Source organism: Trichosurus vulpecula, chromosome 9 (genome assembly GCF_011100635.1).
Source record: "Trichosurus vulpecula isolate mTriVul1 chromosome 9, mTriVul1.pri, whole genome shotgun sequence".
Taxonomy (NCBI): domain Eukaryota; kingdom Metazoa; phylum Chordata; class Mammalia; order Diprotodontia; family Phalangeridae; genus Trichosurus; species Trichosurus vulpecula.
This window is the reverse complement of record NC_050581.1, coordinates 77,884,134-77,903,561: the sequence shown is the minus strand read 5'-3', so window position 1 is coordinate 77,903,561 and position 19,428 is coordinate 77,884,134. Positions and strand designations below refer to the sequence as shown.

Sequence of the window (19,428 nt, the reverse complement as noted above, 5' to 3'; positions counted from 1 at the left end):
ATTCACCATAGAAGGTTGGGGAAAGGGAGGAGGGATGTAAATCCGGGTGTAAAGTCAGGGGTGTCTTGGGGAGAGGCAGAAGGAAATGCAGCTGCGTTGCGGCTTCCAGAACTGGGAAGAAGGCGATTAAAATTCCAGATGTACTGGGAGGGTGACTTGGAGGGCGGGGAGCGTTAATTAGAGATGTGACCAGATTGAAGCTTTCCTTTTTCTCTCACCAGTGGATCAGGGAGTGGGGATGTGGGGTGGGGGAATGAAAAACACAACTCTGTGTTCGCCTTCATACAATGCCTCCTCCCTCCTCCGGTCTCAGTCCCACGCCGGCTCTCCCCCCAACATACCCACGCACCAGGCCCCTCCCCTCGCCCAGCCCCAGGATCTGACGTGGGCTCCGACACCTTTCACAGCTTCTCGCTCCCGCAGCCTCAGCTCTCGAGCTGCCCCCCGGCATCTCCCTCCCCCAGGACCCTACGACCCTCTCTCCTCTTTCCCCGTAGGACCCTCCTAGAGCCCTTTAGATATTCCTCCCGACCCTTCATTCTTTCCACTTCCCACCCCAAGCTGCAATTCCAATCTCCACCCTGTACCCCAACAACCTGGGATCTAAGCGAGGCCGAAAACAGGCGTCAGGGGAAGAGTAGAACCCAGGCGTACCCGGATCTCCCAGAGAGCCTGGTCTGATTTAGCACTCCCCCACCGCGCCCCACCCCCTGCAGCCGCAGCCGCGCCCCCTTTTCCTCTCCCCCCACCCCCCATCCACAGGAACAGAGAGGACAGAGGTGTCCGGGCAAGAGAGAAGACCCGGGCATTCAAGCAGGCAAGAAAGCCAAGAATCTTCGGTTCCCAGTCTTTTCCCCGTATATTTTTCACACACACACACCCACCTCAGCCTTTCGTCTCCTGTCGAGCACTGGATTTTCTTCCTTAAAAGGAAGCGATAGTAGACGGGAACAGAATAGGCAAGAAGAAGAGCAAGAAGACTAGCTGTTCAGCCCCTGGGAGGGGAAGAATTGGGAGAATAGCCAAGAAGCTGAGTAAAGAAGACTAGCTCTTCAGCTCCTGAGAGGAGAGGGACTGGGGTGCGGGGGAGGGATTTGGGGATCAGGGTACCATGGGGACCCCCCGAGCCGGCCTCCTGCCCCCATCGCTACTGCTGCTGCTGTTCAGCTGCCCCTGGACTTGCGGTAAGGAAATATGGGATTGCATGAAAGAGATGAGGGAATTGTACCCCCAAATGTGAAGGGGGCAGGGCACTCAGTGTGTGCTGCACAGAGAAGCCTTGGGGATGCAGCCTCCTCCTACAGCCCCCATTCTCTGCACGTCTGGCCTTAGGTTTTCTCAGAGCTGGTAGAGGAAGGGGGAGGGGCGCTGCAGTGGGGAAAGGGGAGAGGGATGGGATATAGGGTTTTACCACTGGCATTGAGTTCCACCAAGTCCAGTCCTGGAGCTGTTGGATGAGAGGAAGAATGGAAGGAAAAGAGGATGGGTAGGGGTTAAATCCAGGAAATAGAAGTGGGGGGAGATGGTTCCTACTATGCTAAAAGACAAGGATCTGAGGCAGAGAGGCAGGTGAGATGCTTAAAGAGGAGAGAAAAGGGGGTATATACACAGGCTATCTACACGCATAATCTTTGACATATGGCTAAAGACAGACGGACATCTAAGCAAGGACAGATCCATAGCAAAACAGCTACCCACACAGACTTACACACAGGCACATGGACACATATGGCTTCTGACTACATAAAGAGAGAGGCCCAGAGATCTAGAAAAAGAGAGACCCAGAGAGAACCAGTAAGCAGTATATATGTGGAGAGAGATAGTAGATACCACATAGAGACAGAAACCCAGAAAAATAGAGACAGAGACTCAAAAAGAGGTTATGGATACCACAGATAATTAGAGGGTAGAGGTAGTAGAGAAACAGAGATAAAGTTGGGGGGGAACCCCTCATAAAACAACAGATGGTACAGAGAGATCTGGAGAGAGTTGGTAGGTGCTAAAGAGAGGCAGAAATCAATAGAGAGGTAATAGGAGAGAGAGAGAGAGAGAGAGAGAGAGAGAGAGAGAGAGAGAGAGAGAGAGGAGAGACAGAGACAGAGAGAGAGAGAGAGAGAGAGAGAGAAACAGCAGGCACTACAGAGACATTCTCAGAGATATGGGCAAAAGGGAGACAGAAGCCCAGAGATACTGACAGACACCAACATAGGCATCTGAGAGACAGCTTGATTCTGGCAAAGCCAGTGAGATAAGAATGGAATCAATACCTTAACCTACCATCCAGGAGCTGTCCATGTTCTGTCAGGAGTACATGAAGGGCATTCATTTCCTTTCCCTATATTTAACTAGCTGAGGAAACAGAATGGCAAGAAATTTAATTATCTATTTCCAAGCATCTTGGCCCCCTTCCCCAAGTTCTGCTCCCTAATCCAGAAGAGAAAGGATCAGAACCAGGGACTGTGGTTATGACTTGAGCTAGTAGTGATTGAATGAGAATTGAGAGGGTTGTGAGAGTGTTAAAAGGAACAATATTGGAGAAGCACAAATGTGGGAGAAAGAGGGGACAATCAACCCTCTTAGACTCATGGGACATTTCCTCCTAGGTGTGCCCCTAAAGGAGGAGGAGACCCTGACTGGGGGAAGCAGTGAGTCTCCCACAATTCCACCAGCTGCACTGGCTGAACTGCTACATGGAGCCTTACTAAGGAGGGGGCCAGAGATGGGGGACATCCCTGGTAAGATTCAGAAAGACCAAGGCATAAGGGAAAAGAAATTCAGAGATAGGGAAGAAGACAAGAGAGAAAATAATCAAAAGGGAAGTTGATAGATACAAATGTTTAGAGGTACATGGGGTGGGGGGACTTAAGGGAATAATGAGGAAGATCACTGGGGCCATGGAATATAAGAGTTTGAAGTGTGAGTACAATCTAGGCTTTATCTCAGAGTCTATTGTGGAGGGAGGGGCTAGAAATAGGACTTGTCGGTGGGCCATGTCTTCATCCTAGTCAGCCTGAGCCTTGATCTGAATCCTTCTGGGGGGATCCTTTGGGAGAATCTGGGTTCAGTGCAGGAGGGTTATGGGTAAGGATGGAGGGCCAACTCTTTATATTCTCTAGCCCATCACCTAGAAAAACCCTTTCTGTCCCAAAGGCTACTTGGCCTCAGATTTCTTACTTCAGGCTTTCCTTCTCTCCACCTGCTGTCTCAGGATCCCTTCTGGTCCCCACACTAGCTGCTGATACAGAAGACCAGACCCTTGCCCCACCCTCCCCACCTTGGGTCACAGAACCAGGGACAGGACCCCTGACCACAGCTGTGACTCCCAAGGGAGCAAGGGGGACTGGGCCTACTGCACCTGAGCTACTGACCCCACCTCCTGGAACCACAGCTCCACCCCCACCAGGTCCTGCCTCTCCAGGCCCACCTCTTGGGTCTGAGGGAGGAGAGGAAGAGACCACAACCACTCTCATTACCACAACCACAGTCACCACAGTGACAAGCCCAGGTAATATACCAATGGGGAGAGGAGGATGCTGGGTACAAATGGATGAGTAGTGATGCATATAGAGATGGGAATAAGGTGTTGAGAGAGATGAGAATGTATGGTATTTAAGGATAGAACCACAGAATTGATTAGGAGGTATGGGGAGGGAAAATGAAGACACTTGAATTGTCATGGGAAGTCCATGCCCTGTGTTTTTTCTTAGTTTTATGTAACAACAACGTCTCAGAGGGTGAAGGTTATGTGGAATCACCAGAGTTTGGGCGTTCGGCTGCTCCCACTCTAGGACCTCTTGACTGCACTTACAGCATCTCTGTCTATCCTGGCTATGGCATTGAAATTCAGGTACTTAGGACCTCATTCTGACCTCTAGAAATTTCAGAGTTCCTTCTCCTTCCCCCTCCCTGGAAGGGTGGTAGTGATAGGGAAGGGGTTGAAAGAGCACTGTCCTAGGAGTGTACACTTTGTGATTTCAGAGCCAGGAAATTTTAGATACTATCTACTCCAACCTTTTCACTATTCAAATGAAGACCTTGATGCCCCAAAAATGAAATCGACTTGCCCAGAGTCATACTGTTGATAAATGGTAGAGCTGAGACCAGAACCCAGTTCTGGCTCCCACTTCAGAGTTCTTTCTACATCATGCTAACCTGGGTTCTTGTCCTGGTTCTGTTACTACCTAGCTGTGTGACCTTGGGGAAGTCACTTGACTTCTCTGGTTGTTAGTTTCCTCATCCGTAAAATGTGAAGACAGGACTTGATAACAATAGTAATTTACATATATATTGTATTTAATAGTTTACAAAATGCTTTTCTCACAACAACCCAAAGTTGTACAAATCAATAAACAGAGAGGTTCAATGACTTGCTTCCCATCACAGGGCTCCCAGATGCGGGTACTTTGGGCACCACAAAATGGTGTGGAGATGATATGAGAACCCTTCTCACATTGATTAAGACACCTGAGTGGGGGATCCAAGCCTCAGATGTGGGTCTTCTGCTTTTAAGTGCAGTTCTCTTAATACTATATTCCCAATGTTCCTTCCAGTTCTAACATTACATAATTCTACTAGTGTTTGAAAATGTATAGACCACTACAAAGGGGGTAAATGGATAGGAGGGGATAGGAAGGGCTGGGGAAGATCAAAGACTTCTCCTAGCCTTTATCCTCCTTCTAGCCTGGTCTGTTGCTTCATCTTCCAGGTGCAGTCTCTCAACCTGTCCCGAGAAGAGGGACTGCTTGTGTTGGCTGTGGGTGGTGCACCAGCCCCCGCACCCCAGCTCCTGGCCAATGCCTCTTTACTAGGGGAGGGCCAAGTCCTTCGGAGCCCAACTAATAGGCTGCTTCTGCATTTCCGGAGCCCGAGGACTCCTCGAGGTGGTGGCTTCAGGATCCACTACCAGGGTGAGAAGAATTAAGGTCCTGAAGTGGGGCTGTGGTCAGGTGGACAGATGGTGTAGCCATGCAGGGATCACTTGGAGTGCCTACAGGTACATCTCCAAGATGACTGATAGTGACTAGGCAATAGGATGGAGGAACATGGATGATGTAGAGGGATGGATGTGGTCACCCTGGGCTGAGTAACCAATCTTCAGTGCTCCCAGATGAGGGCACTTGGGGCCCTACAGGATGGTATAGGGTTGATGATATGGGAGTCCTTCTCACACTGACTAGGCTACCTCAAACCCTCCCATGGTCTTCTATCAAGGATCAGTCAGGGCTGGATAGGTTCAAGGAGGACATTTGTGCACATATTGCAAATGCATATGTAAACATACTCATCATGCCTATATTTACATGTAAATACATGGATTTTTAGGTACAGAGTGCACACATGCAAGACCCATACATCCATGTACACATATATGTTCATGCATATCCTGCGTATATTTAAACTTGCCCACATAGCAGAGAAGCCGCCACACTTTCCCAGGGCCCATTTCTGCTGCTTCTCCTACTGTCATGATTCTCTCCTACTGTCCTCCAAACAAGAGCAAACAAGTCCCTTGGGTCAATGGTGCCTTCAAGATTGGTTTGACATGTTGATGTGCCCCCTAAAATGTAAACTACGCTGATTCCTCAAAAACCTTGTGGTTCAATATTATGAGTCTCTATAAGTCCCCTGGGGCCCCTGCTACTGTAATTCTCCCCATGAGCTTGCAGGGACATTTGTGCAAAGGTGTCTCCTGCAGCAAAGAGGACTAAATGCCAGGCCACTTGAAGGAAGATAAAGGTGGGAATGGGGCAGCTGGGTAGTTCAGGGGATAGAGCACTGGGCCTGTAGTCTAAAAGACCTGAGTTCAAATCCATCCTCAGATACCTACTGATTGTGTGACTCTGGGCAAGTCACTTCACTGTTTGCCTCAGTTTCCTCATCTGTAAAATGAGCTGGAAGTGGAAATGGCAAGCCCCAAATGGAGTCACAAAGAGTCAGATACAACTGACCAACAACAATATGTCAGAACAGCCCTAGGCACATCTAACAGGTAAAAAGTCATTGAGATCAGAGGGTGATCTGAAGCCATCCCAGACTCTGTGACTGTTGTGTAGGACTGTAGTTTGGAGTGGAACTGAGGAATGGATTTTGAGAGGACGTTTTTGACCAAAAGATCAGGAAATAATATTAGTGGTGGAGCATGGCATACCTGGAACTCAGACAATCTTGTCTGCTCATTCTACTTCACCATGATGCCTTTTGGAGGCATGGTCCCTGCTCCTAGAGCCTTAAGAGAGCAATGGCAGGAATAGCATGAAGCAATCGGAGAACAATACAAGACTCTACATGGCCGTGTGTGGGCTGCAGCACTGATGGGAGAGCTTGCGGCTCAATGCAATCCAACAGACACTTGCTAAACACCTGACGTGTACAGGGAACCTGTGTTGGGCACCAAATCACACTGGGGCTAACTAGTACCATCTTGGTTTACATATATCTTCTCATTTGCTCCTCCGTGAGGTATTACAGAAGAGGAAATGAGGCAGAGGGGTTAACTGCCTTGCAAATGATCACACAGGGGTCAGACTTGACTGCCATCATTTATTTCAGATCTAGTTTGATTTACCTTCTTCACCTCTCTCATCATCATCATCATCATCTTAGGTTGCATTTATATAGCACTTTAAAGTTTGTAATGCCCTTTACACATATTAACTCATTTGATCCTCTCAACAATACTATGAAATAGGTCCCCATGTTATAGTTGAGGAAACTGAGGCACAGGGGTTAAGTGACTTGTCCAAAGTCACACGGCTAGTAAGTGTCTGAGGTCCTATTTGAACTCAGATCTTTCTGTTTTAGGGCTCAATGCGCTATCCATTGTGCCACCTAGCTGTCTGTCAGCGTAGAATGTTGGAAGGATCATCAGAGACGAACTGATATAACTCCTCATCTTATAGAAGAGAAATATGAGGTTTGAGGAAAGAAGTAACTTGCCCAAGATGATAGAGAGGCCAAAGTTTGAACTCGGGTCTCTTGATTCAGCACCGACCCCCTCAGTTCAGTAATCTTTCCATGATGCCTTTTATATACTATATTCAGTTGATGTTATGTTACTTTGTATTTGACGACTTTAGATCGTTCTCAAGTTTTTAGCAATTGTCTCTACGAAGTTTGGTAATAGTGCAGGATTGACTACTTTATGTTTCACTCAGGAACCCCCAAGGTAAGACTGTAATGAGTAAGCAGGAGGAATTGAAGAGAAGCCAGAGGGATAAGAAAGAGAAGAGCAAGGAGTGTTGCATGAGACTGAAAGAACAGCCAGTCCTGGGTTTCTGCTTGTATTCTCTTAGCCTACCTCCTGAGCTGCGGCTTTCCCCCCCGGCCACCCCATGGAGATGTGAGTGTGACAGACCTGCACCCTGGAGGCACTGCCACCTTCCACTGTGACTCAGGCTACCAGTTGCAAGGGGAAGATACCCTCATCTGCTTGAATGCCACCCGACCAGCCTGGAGCGGGGAGCCTCCTGCCTGCCTTGGTGAGCACCCGGGCAGCAGGGGAGAAGGCATTCCTGGTTTAGGGAGAAGGGAAGGGGAGATGGATGGGAGAAGATTCTTATGCTTCAGCATATTGCTGCTTGGGCAAAAGCGTTCAATCCTTGGAAGTGAGACTAGGTGAGGAGCCCAGAGAGACAGGGCTTTGGGAAATGTGATGGGGTGGAGAGTCTCTTACTTAAAAAACAAACACCGCCTTGAGGGTTTGGGGGAAGAACAAGGAAAAAGAAGATGAAGGTTTCTTGCCCAGTACATCTCTGATTCCTAATTCCCTTCAGCTGCTTGTGGAGGTTCCATCCACAATGCTACCCTTGGCCGGATTGTCTCCCCTGAACCCGGAGGGGCTGTAGGGCCCAACCTTACCTGCCGATGGGTCATCGAGGCAGCTGAAGGACGGAGACTGCACCTGCACTTTGAAAGGGTCTCACTAGATGAGGACAACGATAGGTGAGGGGACTGTGGAAGAGAAAGCTCTTACCTCACAGTGGAAAGGAGGGCCACAGGAAAGAAAGTTCTCACCTGGAGGTGGAGGCAGTGACTATATGGAGAAGTCTCACTCTACATGGGGGAAGAAGGGTTCTTAGGGAGAAGGTTCTCACCTGCAAGGGGGGCTTTAGGGGAGAAAGTTCACATCCCACAGGGGAAAGGAGGGACATGGGGGGAAGGCTCTCACCCTGGAAGTAGGGAGGGCTGTGGAGAGACATAGGGGAGAAGGCTCTTGTCCCATGGAGGGAGAGGTACAGGGGGAAGGGGGGATATAAGAATATAGGGGAAGAGGTTCTCACCTCAGTGAAGAAATTATAAGGGAGAAAAACTAAGTACTCAACAGGGATGAGGCTCTGGAAGTTAAGAAGCTTCTTTTCCTGCCTGGGTGACCCTGATCACCTCCTCCCATCCCTAGATTGGTGGTCCGATCTGGGGGTGGTCCCCTCTCCCCACTGATCTACGACTCAGACATGGATGATGTCCCAGAGAGAGGACTGATCAGCGATGCCCAATCCCTCTATGTGGAACTGCTTTCTGAGACACCAGCCAACCCCTTGCTACTAAGCCTCCGATATGAGGGTAACAAGCCCCCCAAGGGGAACCCCAAGCCCAAAGCATACCATATTCCTAATCCTTCAGAAGATAACCCATCCTTTTTTAGACTCTAACTCCATTTCTGTTTTGTCATCATTGCATGATTAGGGACTAGCTATAAGAACCTTGAAACCTGAAAATCCTATAGATCTCAAAACTCAACCCTATACCTCATCTTCTAGAGAGGTCCTCCAATTCTGCCCTCCTAGAGCTTCCCACACCCTATAGAATTTCTCATGCTCAAACATCCCAAACCTTATAGGCCCCACACATTACCTCTAACACAAGACTAATTCAGAAGGCTCTCTTTAAATCTAGTGAGGTACCCAAGCAATAGTTCCCCATAAATCCACTTTCCCCTTCTTATGTGGTCCTGAATCCTCCGTATTCTCACCACTCTCTCCATACCCAACTCCTGTTCTCTTTCCTCAGCCTGGAATAGTCAGGCATTTGTGGTGGAGGGAATGAATGAAGGGGTCATGCCCTTGGAAACTGAGAAGAGATCATTAACTTTTCTACAGTCTCTAAATCCCACAGACCCATCCCAGACTAGGGTCTATTCCCCATACCTTACAAACATCCTTGCCTTCTTTCTCCCACTGCAAATTTGAGAACCCCTCCACAATGCCCTCCTCTGGCCTTACAAAGTAATTTACTACCCACAGTAAAATTGGTGAAGGTCTGAAATTGGGTGGAAGGTGTGAAAAAAAGAAAGCAGTATTATATAAGTCATATTTTCACTCAGGCAGTAGGTATAGGGTTAGGGAAGGCAATCTAATGTGAGTTCTTAAACCAAGAATGTAAAGCTCTGTTAGAAGGGTGAAACCACCATTAGCAGGGTTATCTCCTCATTCTTAAAATGAAGGATGGTAAATTAGGTGGCATCTGAAAGCCCTACAGTCCTCCCATGCTAGGAGTCTAAATGGGGAGAGGGAATGGGGAAGAATCATGCACTGTCTTTCAAATATGATTATGAATAACCTTTGGATTATTTGTTTTAGATTATTGATAATATCATGAACTTCTATCAGCAGGAATAATCAAGAGGTTATTGTTGGGTTTTGTTTTGGTCCAGACCAGTGATTTGAATTTCCAGCATGGAAATTCCTTGTATTGATGAGGATAGACAAATTGTCTCTAATCTTAGAGATTTGTTTGGGGACACTGAGGGATTAAGTCACTTGCCCATGGTCAAACCACTAGTACGTGTCAAAGGCCCCTTGACTAATTTTGCAGTCTCCCAGGATGAAGTTTCTGCCAGGATGAGATGAAGAGGGGGTAAAGAAGGGTGGGGAATGGAAAAGGGAAAGGGAAAGGAGTGTACGGAGGGCCTTTGCTGGGTCCCCGACTGCTGTTTATTCCCCAGCTTTTGAGGAAGATCGGTGCTTTGCTCCATTCCTGGCTCATGGTAATGTCACTTCCACGGATCCCCAGTTCCGTCCTGGAGCTCTGGCTACATTCTCCTGCCTCCCAGGATATGCCCTGGAACCCCCTGGTCCCCCCAGTGCCATTGAATGTATTGACCCCTCTGATCCTCACTGGAATGACACTGAGCCAGCCTGCAAAGGTGAGTCCCCTTCATAGATGGGGATAGCATGTACCTGGATTCTGTGTTCTTGACCCTATAGTGGCCTAAGACAGAAACAATCCCCCTTCCAAATGGAGACCCCCCATCCTAACCCAGCATCATATTCCCATCAATGTAAATATGGAATCCTTAATAATCATATTGGAATTATAGGATGGTTACTGATAAGGGTGACCTCCCTCCCAACATTGGAACTAAACCCTAAACCAATCCTTGCAGAAAGACTGAGGACTGAGCCTGCTTCAGCCCCCCCAGAGCTTTGACCCCTTGAAAGCCTTAACTCACGAATACTTCTGTGACCTTAGGCAAGCCACTTCATATTTCGGAGCCTCAGTTTCCCCATCAATAAAATGAGAGAGCTGGATTAGATAGTATCTACGGTCATTTCAGGCTCTAAATGTTATCTTCCTACTATCCTTTCTTCTGCCTTACCCCTTCCCCTTGCACCAGCTATGTGTGGGGGGGAGCTGTCTGAGTCTGCTGGTGTGGTCCTCTCTCCCGACTGGCCCCAGAGCTACAGCCCTGGGCAGGACTGTGTATGGGGCCTTCATGTCCAGGAGGAAAAACGGATCTTGCTCCAAGTTGAAATGTACGCATTGGTGGTAGGAGAGGGAGGGAGGACTGTATTTGGGGGCAGGAATGAGGGGATGTGGTCTGGGGCCATAAGACTCTGCCGAGGATGCACATCCCTTGGAAGAAGGGGAGTGGATTCAGTATTACTGGCTTCAAGGGATGCTAAGGGGTGGGAGTTGTTTCTTAAACTCAGACAAACTCCAAGGCTGTAGCTAGTACAGCCTTGCCTTGGACTTTGGAATCCCCAAGACCAGCCTTGTAAGATAAGGTGGGGAATCCACTGTGATCAGCTTCACAAATTCCCATAATATCTTGGGCATTTTCCAGGGAGTACATTCCATCTCAAATGCCTGAATGGACTTGGTTGAGGAAAGAGGGCAGAAGTGGGGCAAGGATAGCATCAGGGAGAGGGCAAGGGGGCCATGTGAAGATGTAAAGAGAGGAAGGCCAATGCTGTGGACAGAGTCAGCCTAAAACTGAGGGATTGGGCGTATGTGTTGGGAGCCATAACTTAGTATTCCATCTCCATTCCTACAGCCTGAATGTTAGGGGAGGGGATATGTTGACCCTGTTTGATGGAGATAGCCCCAGTGCCCGGGTCCTAGCCCAGCTTCGAGGGCCCCAGCCTCGTCGCCGCCTTCTCTCCTCTGGCCCAGACCTCACCTTGCAGTTCCAGGCACCAGCTGGGCCCCCTAACCCTGGTTTGGGTCAGGGCTTTGTACTGCATTTCAAAGGTAATTGGACACAGAGGTCAGGAGGGGGTAATTCAAGACCCCAGTCAGAGACATTGATTGGGGAGGATCCTAAGCCTGGCCAGAGGTCCCAGGATAGGGGTTATTGATCTCCTTAACCTGAAGGACGGTCCTGAGAAAGGAATCACCAAACCTGATGGGAGATCCCCAAAATGGGAGATCCCAGACTCAGCCCAAGATCTCAAACCTAGGGCCTCAGACTCACCCCTCCAAATCTATTCTCTGTCTCTCACCCTCCCTAGAGGTTCCTCGGAATGATACGTGCCCAGAATTGCCCCCTCCAGAGTGGGGCTGGAGGACAGCATCCCATGGAGACTTGATCCGGGGTACTGTGCTCACCTATCAATGTGAGCCCGGCTATGAACTGCTCGGCTCTGACATCCTCACCTGTCAGTGGGACCTGTCTTGGAGTGCTGCACCCCCAGCCTGCCAGAAAAGTGAGCCCCAAGCCCTCACCCCACCTAGCCACAGTGTAACCCCTACCCTATCCTCTCCAGGTCCCCAAGCTCCACCCCCTCATGCCTTTCTTTAATCTACCCTTCCAGGCTTGGGCAGGGGAAGGGGGGGGAAGAGAGGAGGGGAAAGCAAAAGTTCCTCTGTCTAGCCCTTGGGCCCTGCCCAGAGTTCCCCTCTATCCTGGGTAATGTCTATTTAAAATAGATTTAAGATAGTTAGAATTGGATCTAATGATTAGCATGGACACTAATCCAATCCCTTCATTTGGAGAGGACATAGTAACCCTGAGCAAATCATCTCAACTCTCTGGGCCTCATTCATTCACATGTCCAGGGGCAGGGCCCTTGAGCCAAGGGATTCTTAAGGTCTCTCCAACCTCTAGGACCTATGATCTAGATTTTCAAACTAGAAAGCAGGACTCTCCATTTGAGGCTGCTACTTTTTCTACTCCACCTAACCTAATCAGGTCTTCTGAGCCAAGTATTTTGCAATCTGTAACATGCGATACAAATGTGAGCTTCTACCACTGAGGCTTCCCTGATTTCTGAAGCAGGAGGCTCTAGACACTCTCCTTGACACTTGACTTGACTGAGTGTAAGCTAGTGTTAGGTGCAAGGTAGTGGGTGTTCAGGGATGCTTGTTAATGGAAGAAGAATCCCTCCATGCCCCTCATCTCTTAGCTTCCCCTAACATGCATTCTCTCCTCTTGGCCGGTCATCTTCTAGTCATGACCTGTGCAGACCCTGGAGAGATTAGTAACGGGCACCGGACAGCTTCTGATGCGGGCTTCCCCATTGGCTCCCACATTCAGTATCGATGTCTGCCTGGCTACAGTCTAGAGGGGGCAGCTGTCCTCACCTGCTACAACCGGGACACAGGCACCCCCAAGTGGAGCGACCGTGTCCCCAAGTGTGTCCGTGAGTCCCCAGCCCTGGTTGTGGGTAGAGGGATTTGCAAGAGTGGGAGGATGGGGATGACAGTGAGAAGGGAAGGACAATGTCCCAAAGCCTGGGATGAAAAGCAAATTGTGGAGAGAAGGTAATGGGAATGGGCAGTAACTAGGCCCTGGCTTCTGCCTCCTCCAGTGAAGTATGAGCCATGCCTGAACCCAGGTGTCCCAGAGAATGGCTACCAGACCCTATACAAACATCACTACCAGGCTGGGGAGTCTCTCCGATTCTTTTGCTATGAGGGCTTTGAACTTATTGGCGAGGTCACCATCACCTGCCTCCCGGGACACCCCTCTCAGTGGACCAGCCAACCTCCACTCTGCAAAGGTACTTGGAAGGGGGAAGGGAAGGGTTTTATGAGGCTTTTGGGGGCCAGGAGGAGGGCTCAACTTGGGTCAGCTCCTAGATTCTGGAAAGGAAGTAGGAACAAAGAACTGGAGGTCAGGGGTCCTTGGTGGAGGGGATGGGGCTTGGGGAGGCAGGGTTACTGATCCTTAGGAATTCAAAGGAGTGAAATAGGACAAGAGAATTATGGAGAAGGCCCACTTTAGGAGTTCTGAAAAGTGAAGGGACAGAGTTTTGGGGAAGAGAACAGAGGAAAGTACAGATTTAGGATTTGGGTAGATTGAACAGAGTGAAAAGAGAGAAGGTTCTCCTGCCTGGCCTGGCCTCCTGCCCTCCCCCCTCACTGGCTTAGACCCCACTCCCCCCTCCTCTCCCTGCAGTGGCCTATGAGGAGCTACTGGACGACCGAAAACTGGAAGGTCAGTGAGGGATGAGGGGGAGAGCCAGGGCCTGGTTGGGGCAGGATGCCTGGGTTTGGGGAGGGGAACAGGCTCTCTGAGGGAAGAGTCAGGGGCTGGGGGCCACAGGCCACTTGGGTTCCTTGAGGGAACTGAAGGCTTAAATGACAAAGGCCCTTGTTCCCTTCAAAGAGAAAGCCCAAGGCTAGGAAGCAGGATGCCAAAGTTCACCATCCTTTCCTCCCTGCAGTGACCCAGACCACAGATCCTTCTCGGCAAATGGAAGGTGGAAATCTTGCCCTGGCCATCCTGCTGCCCCTGGGCCTTGTCATCTTACTCATTGGGGGTGTTTATCTCTACTACACTAAGTGAGCACACTGATTTTGGAGTAGTGTGGGTGGGCCTGGGCTGTTCACAGATGGATGCCAATGGAGGTCAAGTGGCCCAGGGTTCCAAGGTCTAACTGGGTCATCCTCAACCTGTCCTGAAGAGATTAGCTCATTGGTTGGTCCTGGGCTCTGTCTGGGCTGCTCAGGCTGTATATAGCCTTGGGGAACCTTGTAGTAGTAGTAGGTGGTTGTTGGGTGTTCTGGGACACATAGGGAGGGATGAATCATGGAGAATGATAAAGATGGCAGATAGAGGCACCTGACCTGTGTTTTCTTGGCTTTTCTTTCCCAGGCTACAAGGAAAATCTCTATTTGGCTTTTCTGGATCTCACTCCTACAGCCCTATCACTGTGGAGTCTGATTTTAGCAACCCACTCTATGAAGCTGGGGTGAGCAGCAACCTTTGCCCAGCCCTGCTCTCTAGGGTTTAAAACCTGAGTTCTGCCTTTGTGAGCCCCATAAATCTCAGTTCCAACCCCACTCTAGAGCCTGTTTTGAAGTTCCCCATAATCTTCCTCCCTAACCTGCCCCATCTCTCATTTCCCCTCTCAGAGTCTCCCAGCTCCTCTCTTCATTATCCCAGTGACTCACCAGCCATCACAAATCCTCAATCCTTTGTCCTGACTCTCCTCAGAGCAGCTGTACCACACCCAAGTCCCTATCCCTTAAGAACCTCCTGGGGCCACCAGATGGTGAATATCATCCCCCTTACCCTCCCTCCCACCCCCAATAAGCTGACAGATGACACTGTTTATCTCTTCTCCCAGGATACAAGAGAGTATGAAGTCTCCATCTAAGCACCAATGGATGCAGCAGGACCTTTGGGTGTCCCTTCCTGACCTCCCCCCCACCTAGACCAACCTGGGAAGGGGGAGGGAGGAAGTAAAGGGAACTGGACCCTCCACCTCCAGCTCTCACCACCTCATGCTTCTCCCTTCCCTTCCTTGTAAATATCCTAAGACCCCTTTAGGGACAATAAACACCCTGGAGATCCTCTGGTAAATAAGCCAGCATCCTGCCTCCCATGTCATCCTTTTTCTCTGTTGCCAAATGCAGGGGGTCCTTCCTTTTGCCTCCTATCCCCATTATCTGGTTCCCCAGCCCTAAAATACAGGGCCATCTCTCAGTTGATCAGTCCTGGGGTTAATCGTAAGGGGAGAAGGGTAATAACCCTTAGTCCAGGTCCCGACCCATTTGCCCCTGTGGCTACCACCAGGTAATGGGCCCCAGGGGTCGATCTCAGAGGGCTCAACACCATTTTCCCTGCCCTCTGGTTGCTGTTGTTGCTTGCCAGTTCCCTGGCCACACAAATTCCTGTCCCACCAGCACTGTCCATTCTTGGCCTTCCCTTTTGCTCTACCCCTGTCCACTGCTCCCTCAGGCCAAGAGTTCCAGCCAGTCCCTTTTTGCCTAATAGCCCTAGTCCTGCTAGGCAGAGTAAGAAGAGTAGGGAGGGCTAGGGAAATGACCCCTATCCCCTGCAGTCCCTCCCTCCCTCCAGGTTCCCCCAGTTCTACCCTTTGCCCCTTCTGGCTTCTGGATTTTTGTTTTCAAGCAATAAACAGAAAATCACCATTTGTAACTGGGCCCAGTGTTATGGTGGGGGCAGCTTATAACTGGGAAGAAGGAGGAGCAATGTTTGTTGGGGAATGCAAAAACAAGACCATACCTCCCACTCTTATGGAAGCTGACTAGGTTCAACTGAGGTTTGGAAAGAATACCCTTTCAACTCTAACTACAGATCTAAGGGCAACAACCCTTCAGAGAAAATGAGACTGGGAGAATGAAAAGGGAACTTCCAGATCATCCAATCTCATCATTATATTGTACAGCTGAGAAAAAAAGAGGCCTAGAAAAGGAAAGTGACCTGTACAAGGCCACACACTGACTTAGAGCAGAGCTGGGACTAGAAATAAGGTCCCCTGATTTTCATTTAGCTGGTATTCATTCCATTCTACCATAATGGCTTGAGGAGAGCCAGGAACTCCTCTCACCCCTAGAGCTCAAAGCTCTATAGCCAACCCTCAACTGACAATGTTAATACTGGAGGAAGACTTTGGGAGAGATGATCCCAAACCAGGGAATCCAAAGGAACAGATAATTCAAAATAGCAGATTATCAATAATACTAGATAAAAATATCTGGCAGATAGTCTGCAATACTGGATAGTCCACAAACACTTTTCATTCTCTTTAGGGATGAAGTTATATGATTCTGGCTCATAAAATCTGTCTCTCTTTTTTTTTTTGGTGATGCTGGGCTTTGGTGAATGCTACTATAAAAATGGAATTTGCCTTTTTCCAGCAAGCTGGTTGTGGAGGGGTAGACTGTGGTTCAATAGTAAAGTCACGTCATCTAGACAATCTGCCTTGTAGATCATATACACCTGAGGAACTCCTCAAAGATGGGTGAGTTCACTGTTCCCTTCCCTCACTTGGGCCAGTGGCACTGTATCTCATTCATCACCCTCCTCAGAAATAGTCAGACCACAGCATTGCTTGAATTGGGGAAGGGGAAGGCGGGGATCCCCGTCTCTTTATTAGTTTCTGTTTCCCAATGGTGTCATGGCCGGGCTGAAGGGGGTGAAGCAGAATGTTATTTTTGTTTGAGATCGTCTTTGGGCCTCAGGGACGATGACGCTCATAGCCAGGAATCCCTCCTGAGGTTTGTCAGATGAACTAAGAGTGGGACCTTGAGCCACATTCTGAGGGGAGAGAAGAAAAGGAGGAGAGGAGGTGTGAGCTTCCTCAGCCTTGCCTATATGGTTGCTTCTTGGATCAAAAGTCCAAGGCAGAAGAATGTCTGCTTCTAAAGCATTCTGAGGAAAGTACTCTTTGTCCCTTGAGATGGGAGAAGTTACTTATTTATTTTTCCTAACCTATGATTTTTTTCCCCATCTTTTTCTGACCTTCTGCTCACTCCTCCCATATTATTACCACAAACCTAGATCCTGTGTGCCTGGGCAACCCCCCACAAAAAAACCCAAACAAACCCCGCCCCCAAAGAATCTTAGTGGTAGAAGGGTTTTGCAGGTCATTTAGCCTCACATCCCCTAATGAAGAAATCTCACCTACAACCTCTTTGAGAGATGGTCATCCAGTCTTTGCTTCAACACTTCTAGTAACCCAGAGCTTTTTGAGCCAGCTGGTGGGCAGTTCTGATGGAAAATCCTTCCTAAATGGAAATCTGCCTCTCTGTCCATTGAGTCTAGTTCTTCCCTCTACAGTAATACAGAATACAGCTATTCCCTCTTCCATATGATAGCACTTCAAATCTATGAAGTCAGGTTTCATATCTCTCTCCAAGTCTTCTCTCTTCCAAGCTAGATACACTTAGTTCCTTCAACAGCTACATATAAGAATAGTTTCCGGGCCCAGATCCTGGTCACCTTTCTTTGGGTGAATTCTACCTTGTTAATGTACCTTTGAATCTACCTTAAAATGCTGCACCCACAATTCAAAGTACCTTGACATTTCCTTGTTCTTTTCTGGAGGTAAGAGAAGATAAGCCTTCTGGGACTGTAGGGGGCCGGCGAGCAGGTCGTCTATTACTCAGAAACATGGTTCCACCCAGAGTTTCCTCCTGCCGAACGGTCTCTACCTAGGAAGGGTGAGAAATTGATGCAAAACTCTATCCAGGGTACTAGCCTGGGAATGGAGTAAGGGGGCCAAGTTCTCTCTCACCTGTTTATGTTGGGATAGGTCTTTCTCTTTTGACTTCAGCAATTTTACCTTGTCGTCTTTAAAATCGTCAACCTGGAGCATTAACAGAAAGAAGAGGGGCTTGGTTTGTTTCTGGGATCTGGAGTATAATCTTTCTTATTCCGGGGTAGGGGAATTCCTGTAGTTTCCTCTCCCAGGTGGGAAGGCACAAGAATCCTTTCCCTTTCATGTCCTTTTCTGTAGTCTTTCACTTCCCCTAGCTCTCTATGGGGCCCAACCAGTTGGAAGAGAGGGGACCCAAGCACCCTGTCACATACCATCTCTCTGGATGGCAGGAGATGAGTCTTGTTTCTGGTCCTGTTTCTGTCAGAACTACAAAGAAGAAAAACGGATGAGGATAGAAAAAAAAAAATGAACTCCTTGGTAGAGAGCAGTCTAGCCACTACCTCTTGAAAACATGGTAGTTCCGTCCCACCTCTAGTTCTTCACAAGATTTCTTTCCCCAGGTGAATTCTCATTTCCCTCTTCCCTTGGGATACAAGACCCTTTTCCCTATATGATGTAGGAGAAAGTCTACTGGACTTGAAGCCTGAAGACCTGGGTTCAAGGCCTGGCTCTGGCACTTTCTAGACCTGTGATCAAGTCACTTAGCTTTTTTGTCTTATTATCTGTAAAATGGGAAGATAATACTTGCACTCTCAACCCCACAAGGTTGTGATGAGAAAAACACATGGTAAAAGCACTACATAATATTATTGTTTCTCTTTTCAATTCCCTGGTGCCCTGAGATGTGACCTTTTCCCTCAGGGACTCTCACCGAGTATCTGTGCCCTTGGTCCGAGTGGTTGGCAGCACTGAAAACATAGGCCCTAGTTAGAAAGAGTGCCTCTCTTCTGTGACCAGAAAGGGAAGAAGGGGTTGGAATGGCTAGTCACAGGGGCTGGGAAGTGAGATTGAGGATAAGGAAATGAAACAAATGCCAGTAAGGTTGTATGTAAAGGTGAGAGGTGGGAGTGGCCTCTAAGGGGGGCCCTTCCAGGGTTCAGAGCGGGTTCCTAGGGAGTAGACTTAGGGGCTAGAGTTCAGGGCACTGCATTAGCGCAGGGATCACCGTGTCGGGACATCTGAGTTCCCTGGTCCAGTTTTTTCAGTTCCTTGGTCAGGTCAGGGCTCGTTGGATATTGGGCTCCCATTAGGGCCTCGTTGGCAAGTTCTGTGCTGACACGAGCCAAATACTCCTCAGACCTGGTAATAACCTTGCAGGAGGGATGAGAGTTGAGGGGACCAGGGTCAGAGGGTTGGTTTGGTGGAGGAGCTACCCCCTTCCCTTCCTTTGCAGTCCTCTCACAGCACTCACCGCGGGTGTAGGGGAATTGAGAGAATGTCGAGTGCCCTTTTTCTCCTGAAGCCCTGAAGGACTAGACTCCATCCCCCTGGGAACAGGTAGCGTGAGGTAGGATTAAGATGGGAAGTAATCCCACTTTTTTTTTGAGGGGGTGGGCGGGGCCGAGCCTGAAACCATTCCATTATCAGTTATTTTCACCGCGATCTGGATAAACCGCCTCCCGGTGTCCTTTCTCCAACAGATTAACACACAGATCGCCCCTCTTTATTTCTCCGACCGAAGAGCATCCGGACCGTCCCCCGTCATCTCCCCACTCCCCCTCCCACCGGCTCTGTCCCACTCCCTCTCCTCGATTTGGTCCCTTCGCTCCATTCTCCCTTTTCCCCCAGTCTTCAG

At 49.1% G+C, this 19,428-nt stretch overlaps 2 protein-coding genes across 2 annotated transcripts; one reads left to right on the top strand and one right to left on the bottom strand.

The window, feature by feature from the left end:
- Positions 1–375: 375 nt before the first annotated feature.
- SEZ6L2 (seizure related 6 homolog like 2) lies at positions 376–15,038 on the top strand. Its single transcript, XM_036739417.1, has 18 exons — positions 376–1,184; positions 2,604–2,735; positions 3,209–3,505; positions 3,708–3,847; positions 4,706–4,907; positions 7,293–7,478; positions 7,773–7,941; positions 8,396–8,559; positions 9,941–10,141; positions 10,613–10,751; positions 11,273–11,469; positions 11,730–11,924; positions 12,669–12,860; positions 13,029–13,220; positions 13,619–13,657; positions 13,887–14,004; positions 14,318–14,414; positions 14,793–15,038. Exons 1-18 carry the CDS (start codon positions 1,112–1,114, stop codon positions 14,820–14,822), a joined length of 2,763 nt encoding a protein of 920 aa, XP_036595312.1. The 5' UTR covers positions 376–1,111; the 3' UTR covers positions 14,823–15,038.
- A 1,490-nt stretch (positions 15,039–16,528) lies between these two features.
- On the bottom strand, positions 16,529–19,338 carry LOC118832166. Its single transcript, XM_036739582.1, has 8 exons — positions 19,310–19,338; positions 19,045–19,120; positions 18,799–18,943; positions 18,505–18,541; positions 18,005–18,059; positions 17,709–17,780; positions 17,491–17,625; positions 16,529–16,729 (listed from the first exon to the last, which is right to left on the bottom strand). The coding sequence occupies exons 1-8, from the start codon at positions 19,336–19,338 to the stop codon at positions 16,565–16,567; spliced, it is 714 nt and encodes a 237-aa protein (XP_036595477.1). The 3' UTR covers positions 16,529–16,564.
- Between the last annotated feature and the right edge of the window lie 90 nt (positions 19,339–19,428).

Excerpts from the sequence above, each read along its gene's own strand:
- SEZ6L2 (XM_036739417.1), top strand. The coding sequence starts at position 1,112 with ATGGGGACCCCCCGAGCCGGCCTCCTGCCCCCATCGCTACTGCTGCTG. Across the intron at positions 3,506-3,707 it reads CACCACAGTGACAAGCCCAG|TTTTATGTAACAACAACGTC; the intron begins GTAATATACCAA and ends GTTTTTTCTTAG. Across the intron at positions 14,415-14,792 it reads ACCCACTCTATGAAGCTGGG|GATACAAGAGAGTATGAAGT; the intron begins GTGAGCAGCAAC and ends CTCTTCTCCCAG.
- LOC118832166 (XM_036739582.1), bottom strand. The coding sequence starts at position 19,338 with ATGACGGGGGACGGTCCGGATGCTCTTCG. Across the intron at positions 18,944-19,044 it reads TCAATTCCCCTACACCCGCG|GTTATTACCAGGTCTGAGGA; the intron begins GTGAGTGCTGTG and ends CCCTCCTGCAAG. Across the intron at positions 18,060-18,504 it reads ACCAAGGGCACAGATACTCG|TTCTGACAGAAACAGGACCA; the intron begins GTGAGAGTCCCT and ends TCTTCTTTGTAG.